At 50.7% G+C, this 19,973-nt stretch overlaps 1 protein-coding gene across 1 annotated transcript in view; it reads left to right on the top strand.

The window, feature by feature from the left end:
* The window catches only part of LIG1 (DNA ligase 1), a 130,035-nt gene that overhangs the window by 107,694 nt on the left and 2,368 nt on the right, over window positions 1–19,973 (top strand). The window contains exons 23-27 of the mRNA XM_044282402.1: window positions 215–297; window positions 495–647; window positions 2,281–2,334; window positions 16,923–17,066; window positions 17,689–17,781. Coding sequence (XP_044138337.1) covers window positions 215–297; window positions 495–647; window positions 2,281–2,334; window positions 16,923–17,066; window positions 17,689–17,781 — 527 coding nt within the window. The remainder of the gene's footprint in view (window positions 1–214; window positions 298–494; window positions 648–2,280; window positions 2,335–16,922; window positions 17,067–17,688; window positions 17,782–19,973) is intronic.

Below are 19,973 nucleotides of genomic sequence, written 5' to 3' on the forward strand. Positions count from 1 at the left end.
CCGAATAGGACCCACCCACTGGACGACTCAGCCCAGACTGAGCAGGGATTACGACGATTCAATTAGAGGTAATACAGAATATGCTTCTCAGTCTGCTCGGATCCTTCTGCTCTATGACATGCTATCTCCAGGTTGGACTGAGTTTTCATCGTGATTCGTTTCCTTAAATATGTTTCAATTTATTATTTGCTCCCACTTTTCCTGCCCAATTCAGATTCTTGTGAAGGTTTGATGGTAAAAACGCTGGACCAAAATGCAACATATGAAATTGCAAAACGTTCCCATAATTGGTTAAAGGTGGGTATTACTATAATCCTTTTTTATTATTATTATTTTTTTTTATTATCTTTCTTGGAATCTAAAGCATTTACCAAGTCAAAAAAAAATAAAAAATATATATATATATATAAAGATTTTCCATTTCGGATCCTCCGATATCTATTTGCTCTCTTTTTATCCTTTCGTTATTTCATCAAATTTTATTTTTTTTCTAGTTGAAAAAAGACTATTTGGAAGGTTTAGGAGACACCTTGGATCTGGTGGTGATTGGTGGTTACTTTGGAAAAGGAAAGCGAACGGGCATATATGGAGGATTTTTACTTGCATCATACGATGAAGAAAGTGAAGAATATCAGACCATATGCAAGGTTTGTCTGAAATGAGTGAGCGCCTGGTTACATTTAAATGGGTTATCTTCAGCAAAAACCATTTATTATGTAGAGAAAGTTACCACAAGGCACTTACTAATGTATTGTGATTGTCCATTTTGTTTACTTTGCTGACTGGATTCTTTTTTCCATCTTTTACACTGAGAGGGTTATGACCACCCTGCAATCATGCAGCTGTGGTCGTTCTTGCACGCAAATGTGACCATGTGGGAGAACAAAGGCTGTTTTTTATTTTTTTTCCTATAGTGTACAAGCATGACCACCACTGCTGGATTACATGGTGGTCGTAACCCCTGGATACAAGCAGTGTATAATTTGATTGAAAAATAAATAAATCCAGCAGAGGAGGCAATATGGACATTTGCATTACATTAGTAAGTGCCTTGTATTAACTTTCTCTACATGATAAATGCCATTTGCTGTAGTGAGAGGACCCATTTAATGCAAATTCTTTTCTGTGGCTATCTTCATGCTGGTGTCATGGTCCACTCTTTACCGGATATCTGATAGACCTGATCTGTGACTTAAGGCCTGATCTACGGTGGAAAGTTTCTGCCACATGCAAACATAGCTGCTTGTACTATCACAGTAGTAGAACAGGGTCAGTAAGTAGTAGTCCATTTATTCTTGGACTACTACTAAACAAGCATTGGCAGCGGTAGTATTACTACTTCATTTGGCAGTGGAGAACAGAATTGCAGTTACATCTTAAGGGTTGTGCAGTATTAAACACACCATGCATTCAAGAACTTGCAGTCAGAAGTCTGAAGATGTGCACTGTGCGAAAGTCACATCGTCACGTGTCTTTACTGGTACAACTGCCCATGAACAGATGTTTTTCTGTTGGATACTTGGCTGCATGGTCATGTAGGCTGACATTCAATAAACAGTTTACGCCAGCTTTGGCCGAAATTTTGCTTTTAGAATTAGCAAATTGTGGTGCCTGCCAAATGTGCACAAAATGTGTGGCTTTTCACAGCACTCGCCAAATTAGATAAATGCCATGAAAGTTGGTCCTGGTCTTTAAAGCGGTTCTCCACCTTTTGAACAAATTGTGTCCCCTCCCTGATGTCCCTATAGAGGGAAGCATTTACACCTGCTCCCTGCAGCTCGGTCCTGGCTCTTTCCATCTGCAACTCTCTGGTCCCCGCTTGTTAACTTCTGGTCTAGAAAGTGGTCACGTGTGCTACTGCAGCCAATGACTGGGTCACGTGCTGCTTGTGGGAAATGGCACCACTGTGGCCAGTAGTTGGCTGCAGCAGCACACGTAACCCCCGTCTGTGCCACAAGTTAACAAGCGAGGACCAGAGTGTTGAGAACAGAAGGAGCTGGAATCAAGTGTTTGGGAGCAGCCAAGTATGCTTCCCTCTTCAGGTCCGTGGAGGGGGTGGAGACCCGAAATTTGTTCAAAAGGTGGAAAACACCTTTAAGCATTACATTTACTTAACAAGCGAAAAATGGGACGTTCATTTTGTCAATAGGGTGGGTCCCTACACAGTCTGACACCGTCCAATAATGTGTCGATTGTGTAGGGGACAGTTGACATGTATATTTATATGCTTTATTAGTTTACTTTTTTTTATATATATATACACCTGTTTTTGTTATTTAGATTGGAACAGGCTTTACAGATGAAGACTTAGAAAATCATCACAGTTTGCTAAAGGTAATTTTCCCATATCACAAGAGGATCCGGAACATGATAAAAAATGGAGTTAAAACAAAATAAAAAATATACATGTCAAAATAAATATTATACATTCACCTGGAGGCATAAACACCTGGAAAATAAAATGGAATGTGCTTACCAGGTCCAGGATATGGAATGTGGTTTATATCTACCAGATTCTCTTGTGTTCGTCCTTCCATATACCAACAACAGAATCCAATAGAGCAGGAGACACAACTACCTTTTCTTGACATCTGCATAATAAAAAATTCAAATGGTGTATTGGATACCTCCATCTTTAGGAAGCCCACCTCCACTTACCTCCATCTTTAGGAAGCCCACCTCCACTAATTCCCTTTCACGATGGGAGAGCAGCCATCCCTGTCGCTTAAAGAAGGGGTTCCCCCGTGGCCAATACTTGCTTATTAGAAGAAACTGTTCACAACAATCTGACTTTTTAGAACAGGCGACAGATTTAAAAAACTGATTTCTCGATCGAGGGTAACCCCCTAAGTACTCTGAAACTTGTGTTTTCAGTTTGCACTTGAAAAAGATCGTACATCCCTCTTAACACCTAAAACTGCAAGCATGGCTGCAAATGATGTCAACAAAAATGGTAAAAGGGGGATCCGTCTCATCAGCACCTTTTGATGAGGCGGCCTCAAGTGTTAGAGGGATTATCTCTAAACATTGGAATATTCTACTGTAAACCCAGATATCAGAGAATATCCCAGTATTACATATAGAAGAGGGAGAAGTGTTCGCGACTAGTTAAGAGTCACTGTATAGCACCGCGAGCGACTAGAACTTGGCTAAATAAGCCTATTTCTGGCTGCTGTAAGTGTGGAGGTTGTGTCGTCTGTAAATACATTTGTTGTGGTAGGACATGCAACAGTAATGGCACCAACAAAGTATATGAAATCGGAGACTTGATTAACAGTAAGTCGAGAGGCGTAATCTATAGGATGACATGCGTTTGTGGAAAGGAATACATTGGTAAAACCACAAGGGAGCTTAGACGTAGAATTGGAGAACACATTGGTGACCTAACAATTCGAAGCTTGCCACATTAGGAATGACCATGAGGGTTGGACTGAATGTCTCGGCTTTATGGGCATTGAAATGATTAAACAGACAGGGAGAAGGAACAATTGGGACAAGAGTGCTGCAATGTGAGGCCAATAGATTTTTTATCTGAAGACAGTCCATCCTAATGGTCTCAATGAACAGCAAAATTTCAGTTGCTTCATTTAGTTTACAATGGTTTTTTGAGTCCCTCAAGATGACTTTGCATATGGAACTTACATTATTGTATATGTGATCTACACTAGATCTGTTACCTTATTTTGATCATACATTTATTGAAGTATCATCACCTTTTTATTATTATTTATCATCTGGCCCCTATTGCTTTTTATTGCTTTCCAAATACAAATAGATTCCCGTACTGGGTACTGCCTAAATCTGGTTGGAGTACCATTACTCCTTTACTGGTAAAAAGAGTTGTATCAGCGACAACATAGGGAGATGTGGTGCCAGGCTCTGTCCGATTGCTTAGCAGCGAACGACGCTTGGTTGCCACGTCACACTCCTTCCGGCTGCCCTATTTACCAGGGAAGCGCGCGCACTGGGCGTGTGTTCCAAAGCACAGAGCGGGTGGGCGGGGATAGGTCTGGGCCATTAGCCGGGAGCATTTAAAAGGGGCATGGGCACTCTACAGCGTGCCCCCTCTTTTCCTGCGGAGAGATTAAGGTCAGGTGGGGACACTTCCCTACCCCCACTAGGTTTTTTGGTCATGAGTTTTGGGTTTTATGACCGTGTTCCCATTACTCCATGCTTTCATTGTGAAGCTTTCATTTTTGACTGAATGATTTTTACTATAATGATAGATCAGTGACTCATATTTATTATTGTCCTTGCTATTCCACAAGTCTTTTTTGCTTTTTTTTCACTCACACATCCCTTGATGAGTCTCCTTTTCTGAGACGAAGCATGTCATGTCGGGACAATAGTGGGGGATAGGTGTAGGGAATAGGCCCCAGTTAGGGACAGGTTCCTGACGGGGGTCACCCCTATCGGAGCGGGTGCTCTGTAATTGCTAGGCAGGGACTGTTAGCCCCCATTCTCCATTTTCTGAGGGCCACTTAGTTTATGTCCCGAGAAGACTGGCAAAACCAAGAGCTCTTGCGCTATTGATTCTGTTATATGGAAGGACGAAAACAAGAGCATCTGGTAGATATAAGCCACATTCCATATCCTGGGCCTGGTAAGTACATTCCATTTCATTTATGCCTCCAGGTGCATGTATAATATTTATTTTGATATGTATATTTTTTTTCTCACCTTATTATTTGAGCACTTATGCATTTTAATCTAAGTGAGTAAAAGTTACGTTTTAACTCCATTATTATTATGTTCCGGATCCTTGATTGGTGAGAGGATGTTTGCTTGAACGCCATAATCATCGTGTACTGGCTGTGATTTACTAAAGGTAATTTTCCCAGAATGCGCTAGGGTACTGTTACATATTGTATGTGTATATTATTTATTTCTCGCCCATTTTCCTTGGGGGACACAGACCTTGGGTATAGCTCAGCTCCCTAGGAGGCGTGACACTAAGTAAAACTGTTAAGCCCCTCCTCCATCAGCTATACCCTCAGCCTGGAGATAGAGGCTACCAGTTTTAGCTTAGTGTCCAAGGAGGCAAGACACTCCCTGCTACTGCAGGGCTGTTTTCTCCTTGTTATTTTTACTTTCTCGCCCAATTCCTTGGGGGACACAGGAACTCTTGGGTATAGCTTATCTCCATAGGAGGCGTGACACTAAGTAAAAGACTGTTAAGCCCCTCCTCCAGCAGCTATACCCTCAGCCTGGAGAGAGAGACTTCCAGTTTTTTGCTTAGTGTCAAGGAGGCAAGACGCTCTCTGCACTGCAGAGTTGTCTTGTGAAGATTTCTTCCCGCGCCTCTTTAGTCCCGCCCACTCTCGTGCCTGCGTGCTTCTGGGAGCTCACTGCAGGACGGACCGTTGCTCTGGTTGCCACCACCGTTCTTCTGCTGCTGCCGCTGCCGTTCAGCTTCCTCTGTGACCTGGTAGGACTGTTGACCCTTCCTCACTGTAGCCCCCTGGCCTGGACTCGGGTTTTTTTCTATTGCTCCTACCAACATGTCTGACCCCTTAGTGCCGGTGGGACCTTGGTATCATACCTGCACCGCATGTAAGGCGCCCTTTCCTCAAGGGCAGTCTGACCCGCATTGCTCGCTTTGCAAAGACCCATCGCAGGGTCCGCCATCTGTTGTGTCACCCCCTGGCCTCTTGGATCCCCCTGACTGGGAGATCCCTCTCCCAGGCTGTGGTTAGTCTCACTAGCGTTGTGGGCCGACTTGCAGATGTGTTGCCCTTGTCGCAGCCGGATGATTCCCCTGCTGGGCCCTCCGGGTCCGCTGTCCTGGCCGACCCGTCTGAGTCTCTCTCTGCAGGCGATTCCTCCAGAGCCCGCCAATCCCAGAAGCGGTCTAGGGCGGATCACCGGTCATCCTTGGATGCTTCGGTATCCCCCCCAAGGGTGCGTTCTCAGTCGGGCCCTTCCTCCTTGCAGGATTTGCCCTCTGAAGGGGAGCTGGTTCATTCCGATTGGGATATGGATTCGGCGCTGCCTTTAAAGCTGGCTTCCGCTGTGGGCCACCTTTATAAACAGTATCCGTGATACCTTTAAAATTCGCGATGATCCTCCTGATCCTGAGAAAACCAGTGTTTCCTTTTTTCGCCAGAAGCAGGCTTCTGCGGTTTTTCCCCTCCATGCTGACTTTTCGTCAGTGGTTTCTAAGGCCTGGGCCCGTCCTGATGCACGGTTTACCCCGCCAAAAAAGTTAGATGTTTGTTATCCGTTTCCGGCGGATTGCATCACAAACTGGGCGTCTCCTCCTAAGGTCGACCCCCCTGTGGCCCGTTTGTCCAAGAGCACGGCTATTCCCGTCGCAGATGGTTCTTCCTTACAATCCACTGAAGATCGCCGTATAGAGGCCCTTACAAAGGGTATCTTTTCGGCCTCCGGATCCGCGCTTAGGCCAGTCTTTGCCTCCGCTTGGGCGGGTAAAGCGGTTTCAGAATGGGCGTCTCAGCTGGATCTGGAGCTTGAATCCGACGTCCCTATTCAAGACCTCCGTGCCCTGGCTCAACTTATCGTTCAGGCTGGAAAATTTGTATGTGAAGCATCCCTGGATGCAGGGGCTCTTATTGCCCGTTCGTCTGCTCTGGCCGTGTCGGCTAGGAGGGAGCTTTGGTTAAAGGTTTGGTCGGCGGACGCCGCGTCAAAGCGGTCTCTTACTAGCCTTCCTTTCTCTGGTGCTCGTTTGTTCGGAACCCGTTTGGATGAAATCATCTCTGAAGCCACGGGGGGGAAGAGTACCCATCTTCCCCAATCCAAGGCTAGGAGCTCCACTCGTGGTCGTCCCACCTTCTCCCGTTTCAGGTCTTCTCGTAGGGCTTCCGCTCCTCGCTCCGCCTCTGGTCCGTCCGCTAACCCTGTCCAGGACAGGCGTAAGAAACCCTTTTTTCGGACCCAGCCCTCCTGGCGCAAATCTCAACCTGCTCGCGCTCCCGCGACCAAGCAGGCCCCCGCCTGAAGGTGCGCCCCCACCCACCCGGGTGGGGGGACGTCTCCTCCTGTTCAGGGACTTCTGGCAGGCGCACGTCTCCGACGCCTGGGCTCTCGAGGTTGTGTCTTCCGGGTACAAACTCGAGCTTGCGTCCCTTCCCCCAGTTCGGTTCTTTCGCTCTCGGGTTCCCCGGGATTCCCGAGGGGCGGCCGATTTCTTTGCTGCCGTTCAGACTCTTCTAGACAAAGGAGTCATCACCCCGGTTCCTATGGGAGACAGGTTCAAGGGGTTCTATTCGAACCTTTTTGTGGTCCCCAAGAAGGAGGGTTCGGTGCGACCCATTCTGGATCTAAAACGGCTGAACCGCTTCCTTCGTCTTCAGCGTTTCCGGATGGAGTCTCTCAGGTCGGTGGTGGCCTCTCTGGAACAAGGGGAGTTCCTGGCCTCCATCGACATCCAAGACGCCTACCTTCACATTCCAATCGCACGGTGTCATCAGTGCTTTCTGCGTTTTGCAGTGGGGTCCGACCACTACCAGTTCGTTGCCCTTCCCTTCGGGCTGGCGACGGCCCCTCGTGTTTTCACGAGTTGGGTTATCAACCTACCCAAATCCTCTCTTGTTCCTTCCCGGCAATTGGTCTTTCTGGGGATGCTGCTGGATACCGATTCAGCGGTGGTTCGACTTCCGTTGGAAAAGCGTCTGCTCCTCCATCGGTCGGTTCAGAGCCTTCTGTCCCACCGCCGTCCTTCTTTCCGGTTCAGCATGCGGGTCCTGGGTCAGATGGTGTCCTGCTTCGAGGCGATTCCTTACGCACAGTACCACTCCCGCACCTTTCAGACGGCCATTCTGTCCGCTTGGGACAAGTCCCAGGAGAGTCTGGATCGGCATTTTCCCCTTTCCCCCCAGGTTCGTTCCTCTCTCCTCTGGTGGCTGCGGACCCCTCTTCAGGGGAAGTCTTTCCTGCCAATGACTTGGCTGGTGATTACCACCGATGCCAGTCTGCGGGGTTGGGGGGGAGTGTTTCCTCCTCGGTCCGTCCAGGGCACTTGGTCTCCGTCGGAGTCCAGACTGCCGATCAATGTTCTGGAGCTGAGGGCCATCCTCTTCTCGCTCCGACACTGGACTTCGTTGCTTCAGGGTCGCCCTGTTCGGGTCCAGTCGGACAATGCCACGGCTGTGGCGTACATAAATCACCAGGGGGGCACTCGCAGCGCGGCGGCGATGAGGGAGGTGTCTCTGATCCTTCGCTGGGCGGAGGTTCATGTTCCGGCCCTTTCGGCCATTTACATTCCGGGGGTGGACAATTGGGCGGCGGATTTCCTCAGTCGGACGACGATCGACCCGGGGGAGTGGTCTCTGCACCCCGACGTCTTCGAGTCTCTTTGTCTCCGTTGGGGTCGTCCGGACGTGGATCTCATGGCCTCCAGATTCAACTACAAACTTCCCATCTACGTGGCCAGGGCCAAAGATCCGGACGCTTACGGCGCGGACGCGCTCGTCCTCCCCTGGACGGAGTTTTCGCTCCTCTACGTGTTTCCGCCCCTGCCTCTTCTTCCGCGTGTCCTTCGGAAGATTGCGGCGGAGGGCACGCCAGCAATCCTAATCGCCCCGGACTGGCCGCGTCGTCCGTGGTACGCCGACCTTATGTTGCTTCTGGCAGACGCTCCCTTGCCTCTGCCTCTCAGAGAAGACCTCCTCTCTCAGGGGCCGATCTTCCACCAGCATTTAGGGTCGCTACGTTTGACGGCGTGGCTATTGAAACCGCGGTCCTGACGCGGCGGGGGTTTTCGGCTGACGTGGTCCGTACCATGATTCGTGCACGAAAACCGGCCTCGGCCAGGATTTATTATCGTACCTGGCGGGCCTATTTGGCTTTCTGTGAGGCCTTGGGGACTCCCCCTCTGAGGTTTTCCCTTCCTACGGTTTTATCCTTTTTGCAATCTGGTCTGGTTCTGGGCTTGGGTCTCAGTACCCTGAAGGGTCAGATTTCGGCTCTTTCGGTCCTTTTTCAGCGTCCACTGGCTCCGCTCGGTCCGGTTAAGACCTTTCTTCAGGGGGTTGCTCACTGTGCTCCCCCCTATCGCCCTCCTGTTCCTGCTTGGGATCTTAACGTTGTGTTGGCGGCTCTCCAATCTTCCCCTTTCGAGCCTCTGCGCAAGGTTTCCCCTCGCTTGTTGTCTTGCAAAGTTTTCTTTCTCGTCGCCATCACGTCTCTTCGGCGTGTGTCTGAGTTGGCGGCTCTTTCTTGCGTGGAGCCCTTCTTGGTTTTTCACCAGGACAAGGTGGTTCTCCGCCCTGTTCCGGAATTTCTTCCGAAGGTGGTGTCCGCCTTTCACCTGAATGAGGATATTGTCCTTCCTTCTCTGTGTCCATCCCCGTCGCATCCCCGGGAGCGGGAGCTTCACCGTCTGGATGTTGTTCGGGCTCTCAGGATCTACCTGGATGTGACCAGACCCTTTCGACGCTCGGATTCTCTGTTTGTGATTCCGGAGGGTCCGCGCAGGGGGCTGGCGGCGTCTAAGGTGGTTGTTGCCCGCTTCCTCAAGATGGCTATCGTTGAGGCTTACCGTGCTCGGGGCAGGGATCCGCCCTTTGGTGTTACCGCTCATTCTACCAGAGCGGTCGGGGCTTCCTGGGCTCAACGTAATCGTGCCTCGGCTGAACAACTGTGCAAGGCGGCCACCTGGTCTTCTTTGCACACGTTCACCAAGTTTTACAGGGTAAACACTTATGCCTCGGCGGATGCTGCTTTGGGCCGCTTGGTCTTGCAGGCGGCGGTGCCTTAATGTTTACGGTGCCTGGTTCGCTTTTGATTGTGGTCCCTCCCTGTTTGTGGACTGCTTTTGAACGTCCCAAGAGTTCCTGTGTCCCCCAAGGAATTGGGCGAGAAAACGAGATTTTTGTATAACTTACCAGTAAAATCTCTTTCTCGCTCTTCCTTGGGGGACACAGCGCCCGCCCATTGTTTTTTTGTTGGCCTTCGGGTGTTTTTTTCTGACTTGTTGGTATTGGTTTGGTTACTCCTTGCCTTTGTCTTGCACTACTTGGGCACATAACTGGAAGTCTCTCTCTCCAGGCTGAGGGTATAGCTGCTGGAGGAGGGGCTTAACAGTCTTTTACTTAGTGTCACGCCTCCTATGGAGACAAGCTATACCCAAGAGTTCCTGTGTCCCCCAAGGAAGAGCGAGAAAGAGATTTTACTGGTAAGTTATACAAAAATCTCGTTTTTCCTTCTAATTTTGTTATTTTATTTTTTCCTAGGGATACCAGAGACGCATTAGACCTCTCTGCTCTCCCGGGGTTGAGCTGCGCCAGTGCCAACTTATCTGCACTGCTGCCTCCCCCACAGAAGCAATAGGAGGATCTGGGCAGCAATGGCTCCCCTACATCCCGCCAGCTAGGGGGTCGCCCGCACGCCAAGCCCCTCTTCCAGCTTCCTGCCACTGCGGTGCCAGTGGCTGAAGGGGCGACCCTGCTGGAAAGGACTGAGGGTGAAGACGTCGGACGGTGAGATGGCTATTCCAGCCCATACCCCGTCCCTATCTGCAGCATCTACCCCTCTGGGTAAGGGGGGCACCCGTGGTCGCTCATTCTGAGCGCTCATCTGCAGGACAATGCAGCACAGCAGCATCCTCAGCACCCCCACGCCGTTCCCCCCCACGCTGCTATCTTTCCCCCCCCCCCCCCCCCCTCCTCATTCGGGGCTGACTCCATTTTTCTCTTCTCTCTCCCCTTCCCGCCGCCGCCCGCTCCGTTCCGAGAACGGGGGGCGGGGCTTAGCGTTCCCGACAGGGGGCGTGGCTTACGTGCGCCATTTTGGGGGCGGAGCTACGTTCTCCTTCACAGGAGACATTTCAAGCGCTGGAGGGGGCGGAGCTTGTTCCCCGCGCTTTCTGCTGAGGTTTCCCGCGCTTCCTCACTCCTGACAGGAAGCTGGGACACGGTGGGGGACTCTAACCTCCTGTGTACATCGCTCGGCTTCTGTGGGCGCTATCTGCTGCATCTGCTGCTCACTGCTGTTCACTGCTTCTCTGCTGCTGCTGATCTGGGCCATCTCCTGACGTTCTTCTGAGGCACTGGTAGGACAGTTAACCCTCTCCTAACCCTCCTGGTCATAGCTGCTATAACCCTTTGTGGTCTCTATATTAGAGTACAACCACACTTCAGCATGTCAGATCCCACGGGTGCCCCCAAACCCTGGTACCATGCCTGTACCGCCTGTAAGGAACTTTTTCCGCGTGGGCAATCTGAGCCGCATTGCCTTGCATGTCAGGCCCCGGTGCAGGGCCCGCTTCCCGCTGCGTCCCCCGGTGCCTCTGAACCCCCTGACTGGGCTAGGTCTCTGTCTCAGGCGGTGGAAAGCCTTACACATGTAGTGAGCCGTCTCGTGGATAGACCGCCTATCCCGCAGGCTGCCACCATCCCTGTCGCACCCGCTGGGACTACCGTTTCTGCCGCCCCCACTGGTTCCCTGCCTCCCAGCGAATCTTCCAGGGCCCGGCATACTCAGAAACGTTCAAGGGTTGAGCGCACATCTTCTCCAGATGCTTCGCTCTCTCCGCCATGCGTGCGAGCTCAGTCAAGTCTATCCTCTCAAAGGGATACGCTTTCTGAGGGAGAACTGGCGGATTCGGACGTGGACATGGACTCAGAGCTTCCGTCCAAATTGGCGTCCGCGGTGGGGCATCTTGTCACTAGCATCCGTGATACCTTTCAGCTACACGATGACCCCCCCAGCTCTGAACAGGCCGGCGTGTCCTTTCTCCGCCCCAAACAGGCCTCCAAGGTTTTTCCCATACACGCTGATTTTTCTTCTGTGGTATCCAAGGCTTGGACTCGGCCTAACGTCCGCTTTATTACACCCAAAAAGCTGGACATTTGTTATCCCTTTCCAGCGGATTCTGTGACCACGTGGACATCCCCGCCTAAGGTTGATCCTCCCGTGGCTCGCCTGTCCAAAAGCACTACTATTCCTGTACAGGACGGATCTTCCCTCCAGTCTGTTGAGGACCGTCGTACGGAATCCCTCTCCAAGGCCATATTTACTGCCTCTGGTTCGGCCCTTAGACCGGTCTTTGCCTCCGCCTGGGTTGGCAAAGCGGTCTCTGAATGGGGTTTGCAACTGGAACGGGAGTTAGGGTCGGACGTCCCTGTTCAGGACCTCCGTTCCTTAGCCCAACTAATTGTTCAGGCCGGAAAATTCGTCTGTGAGGCCTCCCTTGATGCGGGTGCCCTCATTGCCCGTTCCTCTGCCCTGGCAGTTTCTGTCAGGAGGGAACTCTGGCTGAAGGTTTGGGCGGCGGACGCCGCTTCCAAACGCTCTTTGGCCGGCCTACCATTCACGGGTTCCCGCCTGTTCGGAACCCGTCTGGACGAACTTATATCAGAGGCCACGGGTGGGAAGAGTACTCACCTCCCCCAGTCCAGGCCAATGGGCGCCCCCCGTGGTCGCGCTGGTTCGTCCTGTTTTCGGTCCTTTCGCAAGCCCACCGGGTCTAGACCCGCGGCCAGTTCTTCTTCCTCTGGCCCAGCCCAGGATAGACGCAAGAAGCCGTTTTTTCGGACGCAACCTACCTGGCGCAAGTCCCAGCCTGCACGGGCTCCCACAGGCCAGCAGTCCCTCTGCCTGAAGGTGCGCCCCCACCCACCCGGGTGGGGGGCCGCCTTCTATTCAGGAACGTATGGCGGGCCCACATCTCAGACGCATGGGCGCTCGAGATTGTATCTTGCGGATACAAAATCGAATTTGCGTCCATTCCGCCAGACCGTTTCTTCCGATCCCGTCCTCCGCGAGATCCCGTACGAGTGGCCGCCTTCTTCGCGGCCATTCACTCTCTAATGGACAAGGGTGTCGTCGCCCCCGTGCCTCCGACGGAAAGGTTCAGGGGGTTCTACTCGAACCTCTTTGTGGTTCCCAAGAAGGAAGGCTCAGTGCGTCCGATCTTGGACCTAAAACGCCTGAACCGTTTTCTCCGACTGCAGAGATTCCGGATGGAGTCTCTCAGGTCCGCAGTGGCCTCCCTGGAAAGAGGGGATTTCATGGCCTCAATCGACATTCAGGATGCATACCTCCACGTTCCGGTTGCTCCATGTCATCACCGCTTCCTGCGCTTCGCTGTGGGGGACGATCACTTCCAATTCGTCGCCCTTCCCTTTGGTCTGGCGACGGCTCCTCGAGTGTTCACCAAGGTCCTGGCCCCTGTCTTGGCCCTTCTACGTTCAAGAAGTGTTTTTCTTCTCCCATACTTGGACGACATCCTGGTCAAGGCACCCTCCTTCTCTCAGACATCCGGCAGTGTGGAACTCACTCTGGAGACCCTGACGAGGTTCGGTTGGATTATCAACCACCCCAAATCTTCCCTTACCCCCTCCAGACGGCTGATCTTCCTGGGGATGCTCCTGGATACAGAGTTGGCGGAGGTCCGCCTTCCGTCGGACAAGCGTCTGGCCCTTCGCGGGTCGGTTCGCAGTCTCCTCCGTCATCACCGCCCTTCCCTCAGATCCAGCATGCGGTTGTTGGGAAAGATGGTTGCCTGTTTCGAAGCGGTGCCGTTCGCACAATTCCGATCCCGCACCTTTCAGAGGGCAATTCTGTCGGCCTGGGACAAATCACCGAGGAGTCTGGACAGGACCTTTCTTCTGCCTCCCCTGGCTCGGGCTTCCCTCGGCTGGTGGTTGCATATCCCTCTAAGGGGGAAGTCCTTCCTTCCACTGAACTGGCTGGTGATTACCACCGATGCCAGCTTACGGGGGTGGGGGGGGGGTTTTCCCTCCCCGGTCCGTCCAGGGCGTTTGGTCTCTATCGGAGTCCAGACTTCCAATCAATATTCTGGAACTGAGGGCGATTCTTCTGTCCCTCAGACACTGGACCCATCTGCTGAGGGGCCACCCTGTTCGGATCCAATCGGACAATGCCACGGCTGTGGCATACATAAACCATCAGGGAGGCACTCGCAGCGATGCAAGAGGTGACCCTCATTCTCCTCTGGGCGGAGACGCACGTGCCGGCCTTATCTGCGATTTACATCCCGGGGGTGGACAACTGGGCGGCGGATTTCCTCAGCCGGTCCACCATCGACCCGGGAGAATGGTCCCTGCACCCAGAGGTGTTCGAAGCCCTTTGTCTTCGCTGGGGTCGCCCCGACGTGGACCTCATGGCCTCCAAATTCAACCACAAGGTCCCCCTATACCTGGCCAGGGCACGGGACCCGAAGGCATACGGCGCCGACGCGCTCGTCCTTCCGTGGCGCGAATTCTCCCTTCTGTACGTCTTTCCTCCTTTTCCCCTCCTGCCACGGGTTCTTCGGAGGATCGCGGCAGAGGGCGTCCCCGCGATTCTAATCGCCCCGGATTGGCCCCGCCGGTCTTGGTACGCCGACCTAATGTTGCTGTTGGCAGACGCACCGTGGCCACTGCCCTCCAGGGAAGACCTTCTCTCTCAGGGACCGATCTTCCACGAGCATTTAGGCTCGCTACGTTTGACGGCGTGGCTATTGAGACCGCCGTCTTAACGCGACGGGGTTTCTCCGCGGACGTAGTCCGCACCATGATCCGTGCTCGTAAGCCCGTATCCTCTAGGATCTACTATCGGGTTTGGAGGTCCTATCTGGGGTTCTGTGAGTCCCGGAGCATCCCACCTCTCCGGTTTTCTCTTCCCACAATCCTGTCCTTCCTCCAGTCGGGTCTGGACCTGGGGCTGTGCCTCAGTTCTCTGAAGGGTCAGATTTCGGCGCTGTCTATTCTTCTCCAGCGTCCCCTGGCCCCTCTAGGGCCAATTAAGACCTTCTTACAAGGGGTGGCTCACTCTGTTCCGCCGTACCGCCCTCCAGTTCCTTCCTGGGACCTGAATGTGGTGCTCTCGGCGCTCCAATCAGCCCCCTTCGAGCCTTTACGGGAGGTCTCCCTTCGCCTTCTGTGCTGCAAGGTCATCTTTCTTGTGGCCATCACGTCTCTCCGACGGGTGTCGGAGTTAGCGGCTCTTTCTTGCTCCGAACCTTTCCTGATCTTCCACCAGGATAAGGTTGTGCTTCTGCCTGTCCCGACTTTCCTGCCAAAGGTGGTCTCCGCCTTTCACATCAATGAGGACATCGTCCTTCCGTCGCTCTGTCCCTCTCCTTCCCACCCCAGAGAACGGGAACTGCACCGTCTGGATGTGGTCAGGGCGTTGAGGATTTACTTGGAGGTCACCGGGTCCTTTCGGCGCACGGACTCCCTGTTTGTGGTTCCGGAGGGTTCGCGCAAAGGGTTGGCGGTCTCCAAGGTGGCTATTGCCCGTTTCATTAAACTGGCGGTGTCTGAGGCTTATCGAGCCAAGGGCAGACCTCCGCCTTTCGGCGTCACTGCTCATTCCACCAGAGCAGTCGGAGCTTCCTGGGCGCAGAGGCATCGGGCCTCGGCTGAACAGTTGTGCAAAGCAGCCACTTGGTCCTCTCTGCACACTTTCACAAAGTTCTATAGGGTGCATACGCATGCATCAGCGGATGCTGCTTTGGGCCGCCTGGTTTTGCAGGCAGCGGTTTCCTGATGCTCTGGTGGTGTTCCGCCTTGGGTTTGTGGTCCCTCCCTTCTTGGACTGCTCTTGAACGTCCCAAGGTCTGTGTCCCCCAAGGAAAATGGGCGAGAAAAGGAGATTTTTGTATAACTTACCAGTTAAATCTCTTTCTCGCTCTTCCTTGGGGGACACAGCACCCACCCTTCTGTGTTTGGTTACAGGGTTATGGTCTGGCGCCCCGTTGGGTTGCTGGCTGGTTGTTTCCGTTATTGGTTGTTATCCTTTCACTACTTGGACACGCAACTGGTAGCCTCTATCTCCAGGCTGAGGGTATAGCTGATGGAGGAGGGGCTTAACAGTTTTACTTAGTGTCACGCCTCCTAGGGAGCTGAGCTATACCCAAGGTCTGTGTCCCCCAAGGAAGAGCGAGAAAGAGATTTAACTGGTAAGTTATACAAAAATCTCCTTTTTATGATGCCTTTTAACTTCCAGGGTGCTGTAAATATGCAAAGCAAAGGGACTTAAATGGGTTGTCCAGCTTATTTCTACTGCTTCTGAAATCCCGTGTGTTAAAATGTTTTAGCGCCACTTGCTTTATACAACTATGTCACCTCTGCAGCTCAGTCTACACCAACCAGGGTTGAGGACCAGAGCAGTGGGGCTGAAGTGGATTATGTAGTGCGTATACAATCTTATATTAGCGTGGCACATTAAGGGGCTTTGGGAGCTTTTGAAATAGGACAGACAACCCCTTTAAATATGTGGCATAGAGCTATAAAAGAAGAAAGTACAATAAGCAGTCTGCTTTACTGCTACAGAAGGAGCGGGCCCTATCTCTGAGGGTTTCTAGCCTAAGAGGGAAAGGAGAGCCAATAAATAAAACTTCCTTTATTAAGTCTTGGAAGATGACAAAAGTAAAAACATAAGCAAAACCTACGTGTTTTGAGTGGACATCCCCCTCTTGATCATTACTAGACGGCCCTGGGATCCTTTATTAGGCACAGAGCTGTAATGATTACTTGGTCAGCCCAGGCGTTCAGGCCTGACAGGACCACAATTGGCATCGATCATGGTACCATGGACCTAAGTGGCCAGGACCAGAGTTTCCTCTGATCCCAGACGATGGGGAAGAATCATGGCTGTCAATCACAGTCTAGCTTCTGATGCTGCGTCCATGGCTCTTGTCTGCTCTATGAAAAGTGACAAACACGTTTGGCATTCTGCGGTAAGGTGTGCAACGCGTCAGCTGAGATTTACTTCTATTACAGCTATATACTGCTACTACATCCAGGCGGGAAGCAAGCCAAATGCATGATGTGGTTACTGCTGTGAAAGTAACTCTAAATGAAGTGTCAAGACATTTGTGTTGCCAAATTTATTTTCTACCCACGGCGGTCTATGAAATGTTATCGGAAAATGTGTGCAAATTTTGGTTTAGCAAAACGTTTGTCTGAAACTTTGACTCTAGATTTATAGTTTTCTATCCACCTTTCTAGGATCACGTGATTGACAATCCGAGAAGTTACTATCGCTGGGACAGTGCTACAGAGCCAGACCATTGGTTTGAACCTGTTCAAGTCTGGGAAGTAAAATGTGCAGATCTTTCGATTTCCCCTGTTCATAAGGCGGCTATTGGACTGGTATGTTTCAGATCATCACTTATAACACTACATGTGAAACCAAGGTTAGAGGGGGGTCTGTTATCTTTGTGGACATGTATACTCAAGCTGCAAGCAGAGTTTTGGTGTCCGCCTCCAGAGTGGAATGGAGGCTGAACGGAGCCAAACGGATGCATTCTGAGCGGATTCTTATCCATTCAGAATGCATTGGGGCTGAACTGATCCGTTTTGGGCCGCTTGTGAGAGTCCTGAAACAGATCTCACAAGCGGACCCAGAAACGCCAGTGTGAAAGTAGCCTAACCAGTCTTTCTTGCATAGAGCAGATTGGTCAGTAACCAGGCTTTGTGTAAAGCAGCTCTGAAACCTGCACTTCTAATCTCCTCAATGCAAACATCCTCTGGCAATTGGCTGTTGGAGAAGTCATTAACACAAAGGTTCTAATGACGCCCAGTGTTAGATTGTGTTGGTCTATAATCAGATAATCGGCAGACCACATTATATCAGTAATCCGTCCATAAACTCAAGTCTGTTGCAGCTGTGCCTAGCATGTAATGTACTTGGTGCAGATTTCATTAGCTATTGACTCTTTAACGATTTATATATGAAATAAACAATTGACAATTTAAATTTTTTGTTTTTTAGGTGGAAGATCAAAGGGGAATCTCCCTGCGTTTCCCTCGTTTTGTTCGTGTTAGAGATGATAAAAAGCCCGAAGAGGCAACAAACAGTTCTCAGGTAACCCGTTATATCGATGCGTCTCCCTGTTCCTCTTTTCACTCTGTGATGTAATTGCTGAAATACATTAGTAGTTAGAAAGCTATCATTATACATTGCCTATCGAGCAGTTCACTTTGTGGCTTTCAGAATGTAAGCAGGACTGGTTGCCTCCACTTGCAGAGGTGTCTAGGGGGTGAGGCGGCGTGATCTCACTACACACTACGCTCTGGCACTGCATTTATAAACGTATTGGTGAGTGTTCCTGTCAGGCTGCTCAGCCGTGATGGCATATCATAGACATTACCATAGACATTACCATCTGCTGTAGAGCAGTGCAGTGAGACCCTCCAACCGGCAGCTCTGTAAGTGGAGGCAGCAAGTCCTACTCACATTCTTGGACAGCTTGCTGGCGGCCCTTTGAAATCATTCCTGGAGAACCCATTTTAACGGATTGAGTTGACGTCATGAGTAGTGTGCAACCAATAGCTATCCTGTTGTTTTGAAACTACAAGCCCAGGATGTCATATTGTGCTACAGCTTTAAAGCCCTGCTGCTCTCTTCTTGCTGGTCTGGGCTCAAAACACCAGAAATCAAAGGTCTTAGCAGTGACCAACCTTCCCTGGCATTACTGGTGTTCTGAGCCATGTGAGAAAGTGGAAGCTAGCAGGTTAACCGCAGCGGTGGGGGATTAGCGAGGTTGAGTATGGCTTCATTTTTATTTTTAATCCTTGAAAAGGTATTCTAACCCCTTGAAATTTCCCCCCCAATTTTTTTTTTTTTTTTTTTTTTACGTTACACCCACAAACTTAATGTCTTTTATTGGGATTTTATATGATAGACCAACACAAAGTAGCAAGTACAGTATGTGTGAAGTGAAAAGAAAATGATACATGGTTTTCAAAATTTTTAATAAATACAAATCTGAAAAGTGTGGCATGCATTCTTATTCAGCCCCCTGTACTCTTATACCCCTAAATAAAATGCAGTGTGACCAATGGCCTTTAGAAGTCACCTAATTAGTAAATAGTGTCCACCTGTGTGTAATTTATTCTCAGTATAAGGGCCCATTCACACGACTGTATGAACGGATCCGCATCCGTTCCGCATTTTTGCGGATGGTATGCGGATCCATTCATTTCTATGGGCTCTGAAAAGATGCGGACAGCACACCGTGTGCTGTCCGCATCCGTAGTTCCGTTCCGCGGATCCGCAAAAATAAACTCACATGTCCGCATTAAACGTTCCGTAGCCCCATTCAAGTCTATGGTTCCGCAAAAATGCGGATCATACGGGAGTGCTTCCGTATGTTATCACGGAAGAACGGATCCGCATATTTGTGGATCCGCAAAACACATATACGGTCGTCTGAATGAGGCCTAACTTAGGGCTGAAATGATTACTCGATTGAATCGAGTAATTTGATGCACAAAAATTCTCTGCAAATTTTTTGCTTCGGGGGTCCGTTTGTGTCATGTGACCACCTAGCCGGAGTGAAGCGCATGCTATTACCGCTCCGTGGTCACCCGCCAGCCTGCACGCACCGCGCTGCGCTGTATCCTGACACATCGTCAGGTCATGGTGCACGTAAGCGCGCATTATGACCCAACGCTGTGTCACGTCAGGTTGGAAAGGTAAGTACTGGCGCTGGGGACATGGCTAGGAGGGAGAGAGGGTGGCACTGATGGGGCAGCTGGTGGCACTGGAATGGCAGCTGGTTATTAGAGTACTTGATTAATCGTTGGATTAATCGATAGAATACTCAATTACAAAACTAGTCGATAGTTGCAGCTCTACTTTAACTACAGCTGTTCTGTGAAGGCCTCAGAGGTTTGTTAGTGAAAATTAGTGATCAAACAGCATCATGAAAACCTAAGAACACGCCAGACAGGTCATGGATAAAGTTGTGGAGAAGTGTAAAGCAGGGTTAGGTTATAATAAAAAAAGTCCCAAGCTCTGAACATCTCACTGAGTACTGTTCAATCCATCATCTGAAAATGGAAGTAGTATGGCACAACTGCAAACCTACCACCTAAACTGACAGCCCTTAGAGAAGCAGCCAAGAGGCCTATGGTCACTCTGGAGATGCTGCAGAGATCTGCAGCTCAGATGGGAAAATCTGTCCACAGGAAAACTATTAGTCGTGTACTCAACAAATCTGGCCTTTATGGAAGAGTGGCAAGAAGAAAGCCATAAGTCCAGTTTGCAGTTTA

This window comes from Bufo gargarizans, chromosome 2, assembly GCF_014858855.1.
Source record: "Bufo gargarizans isolate SCDJY-AF-19 chromosome 2, ASM1485885v1, whole genome shotgun sequence".
In the NCBI taxonomy this organism is placed as follows: Eukaryota; Metazoa; Chordata; class Amphibia; order Anura; family Bufonidae; genus Bufo; species Bufo gargarizans.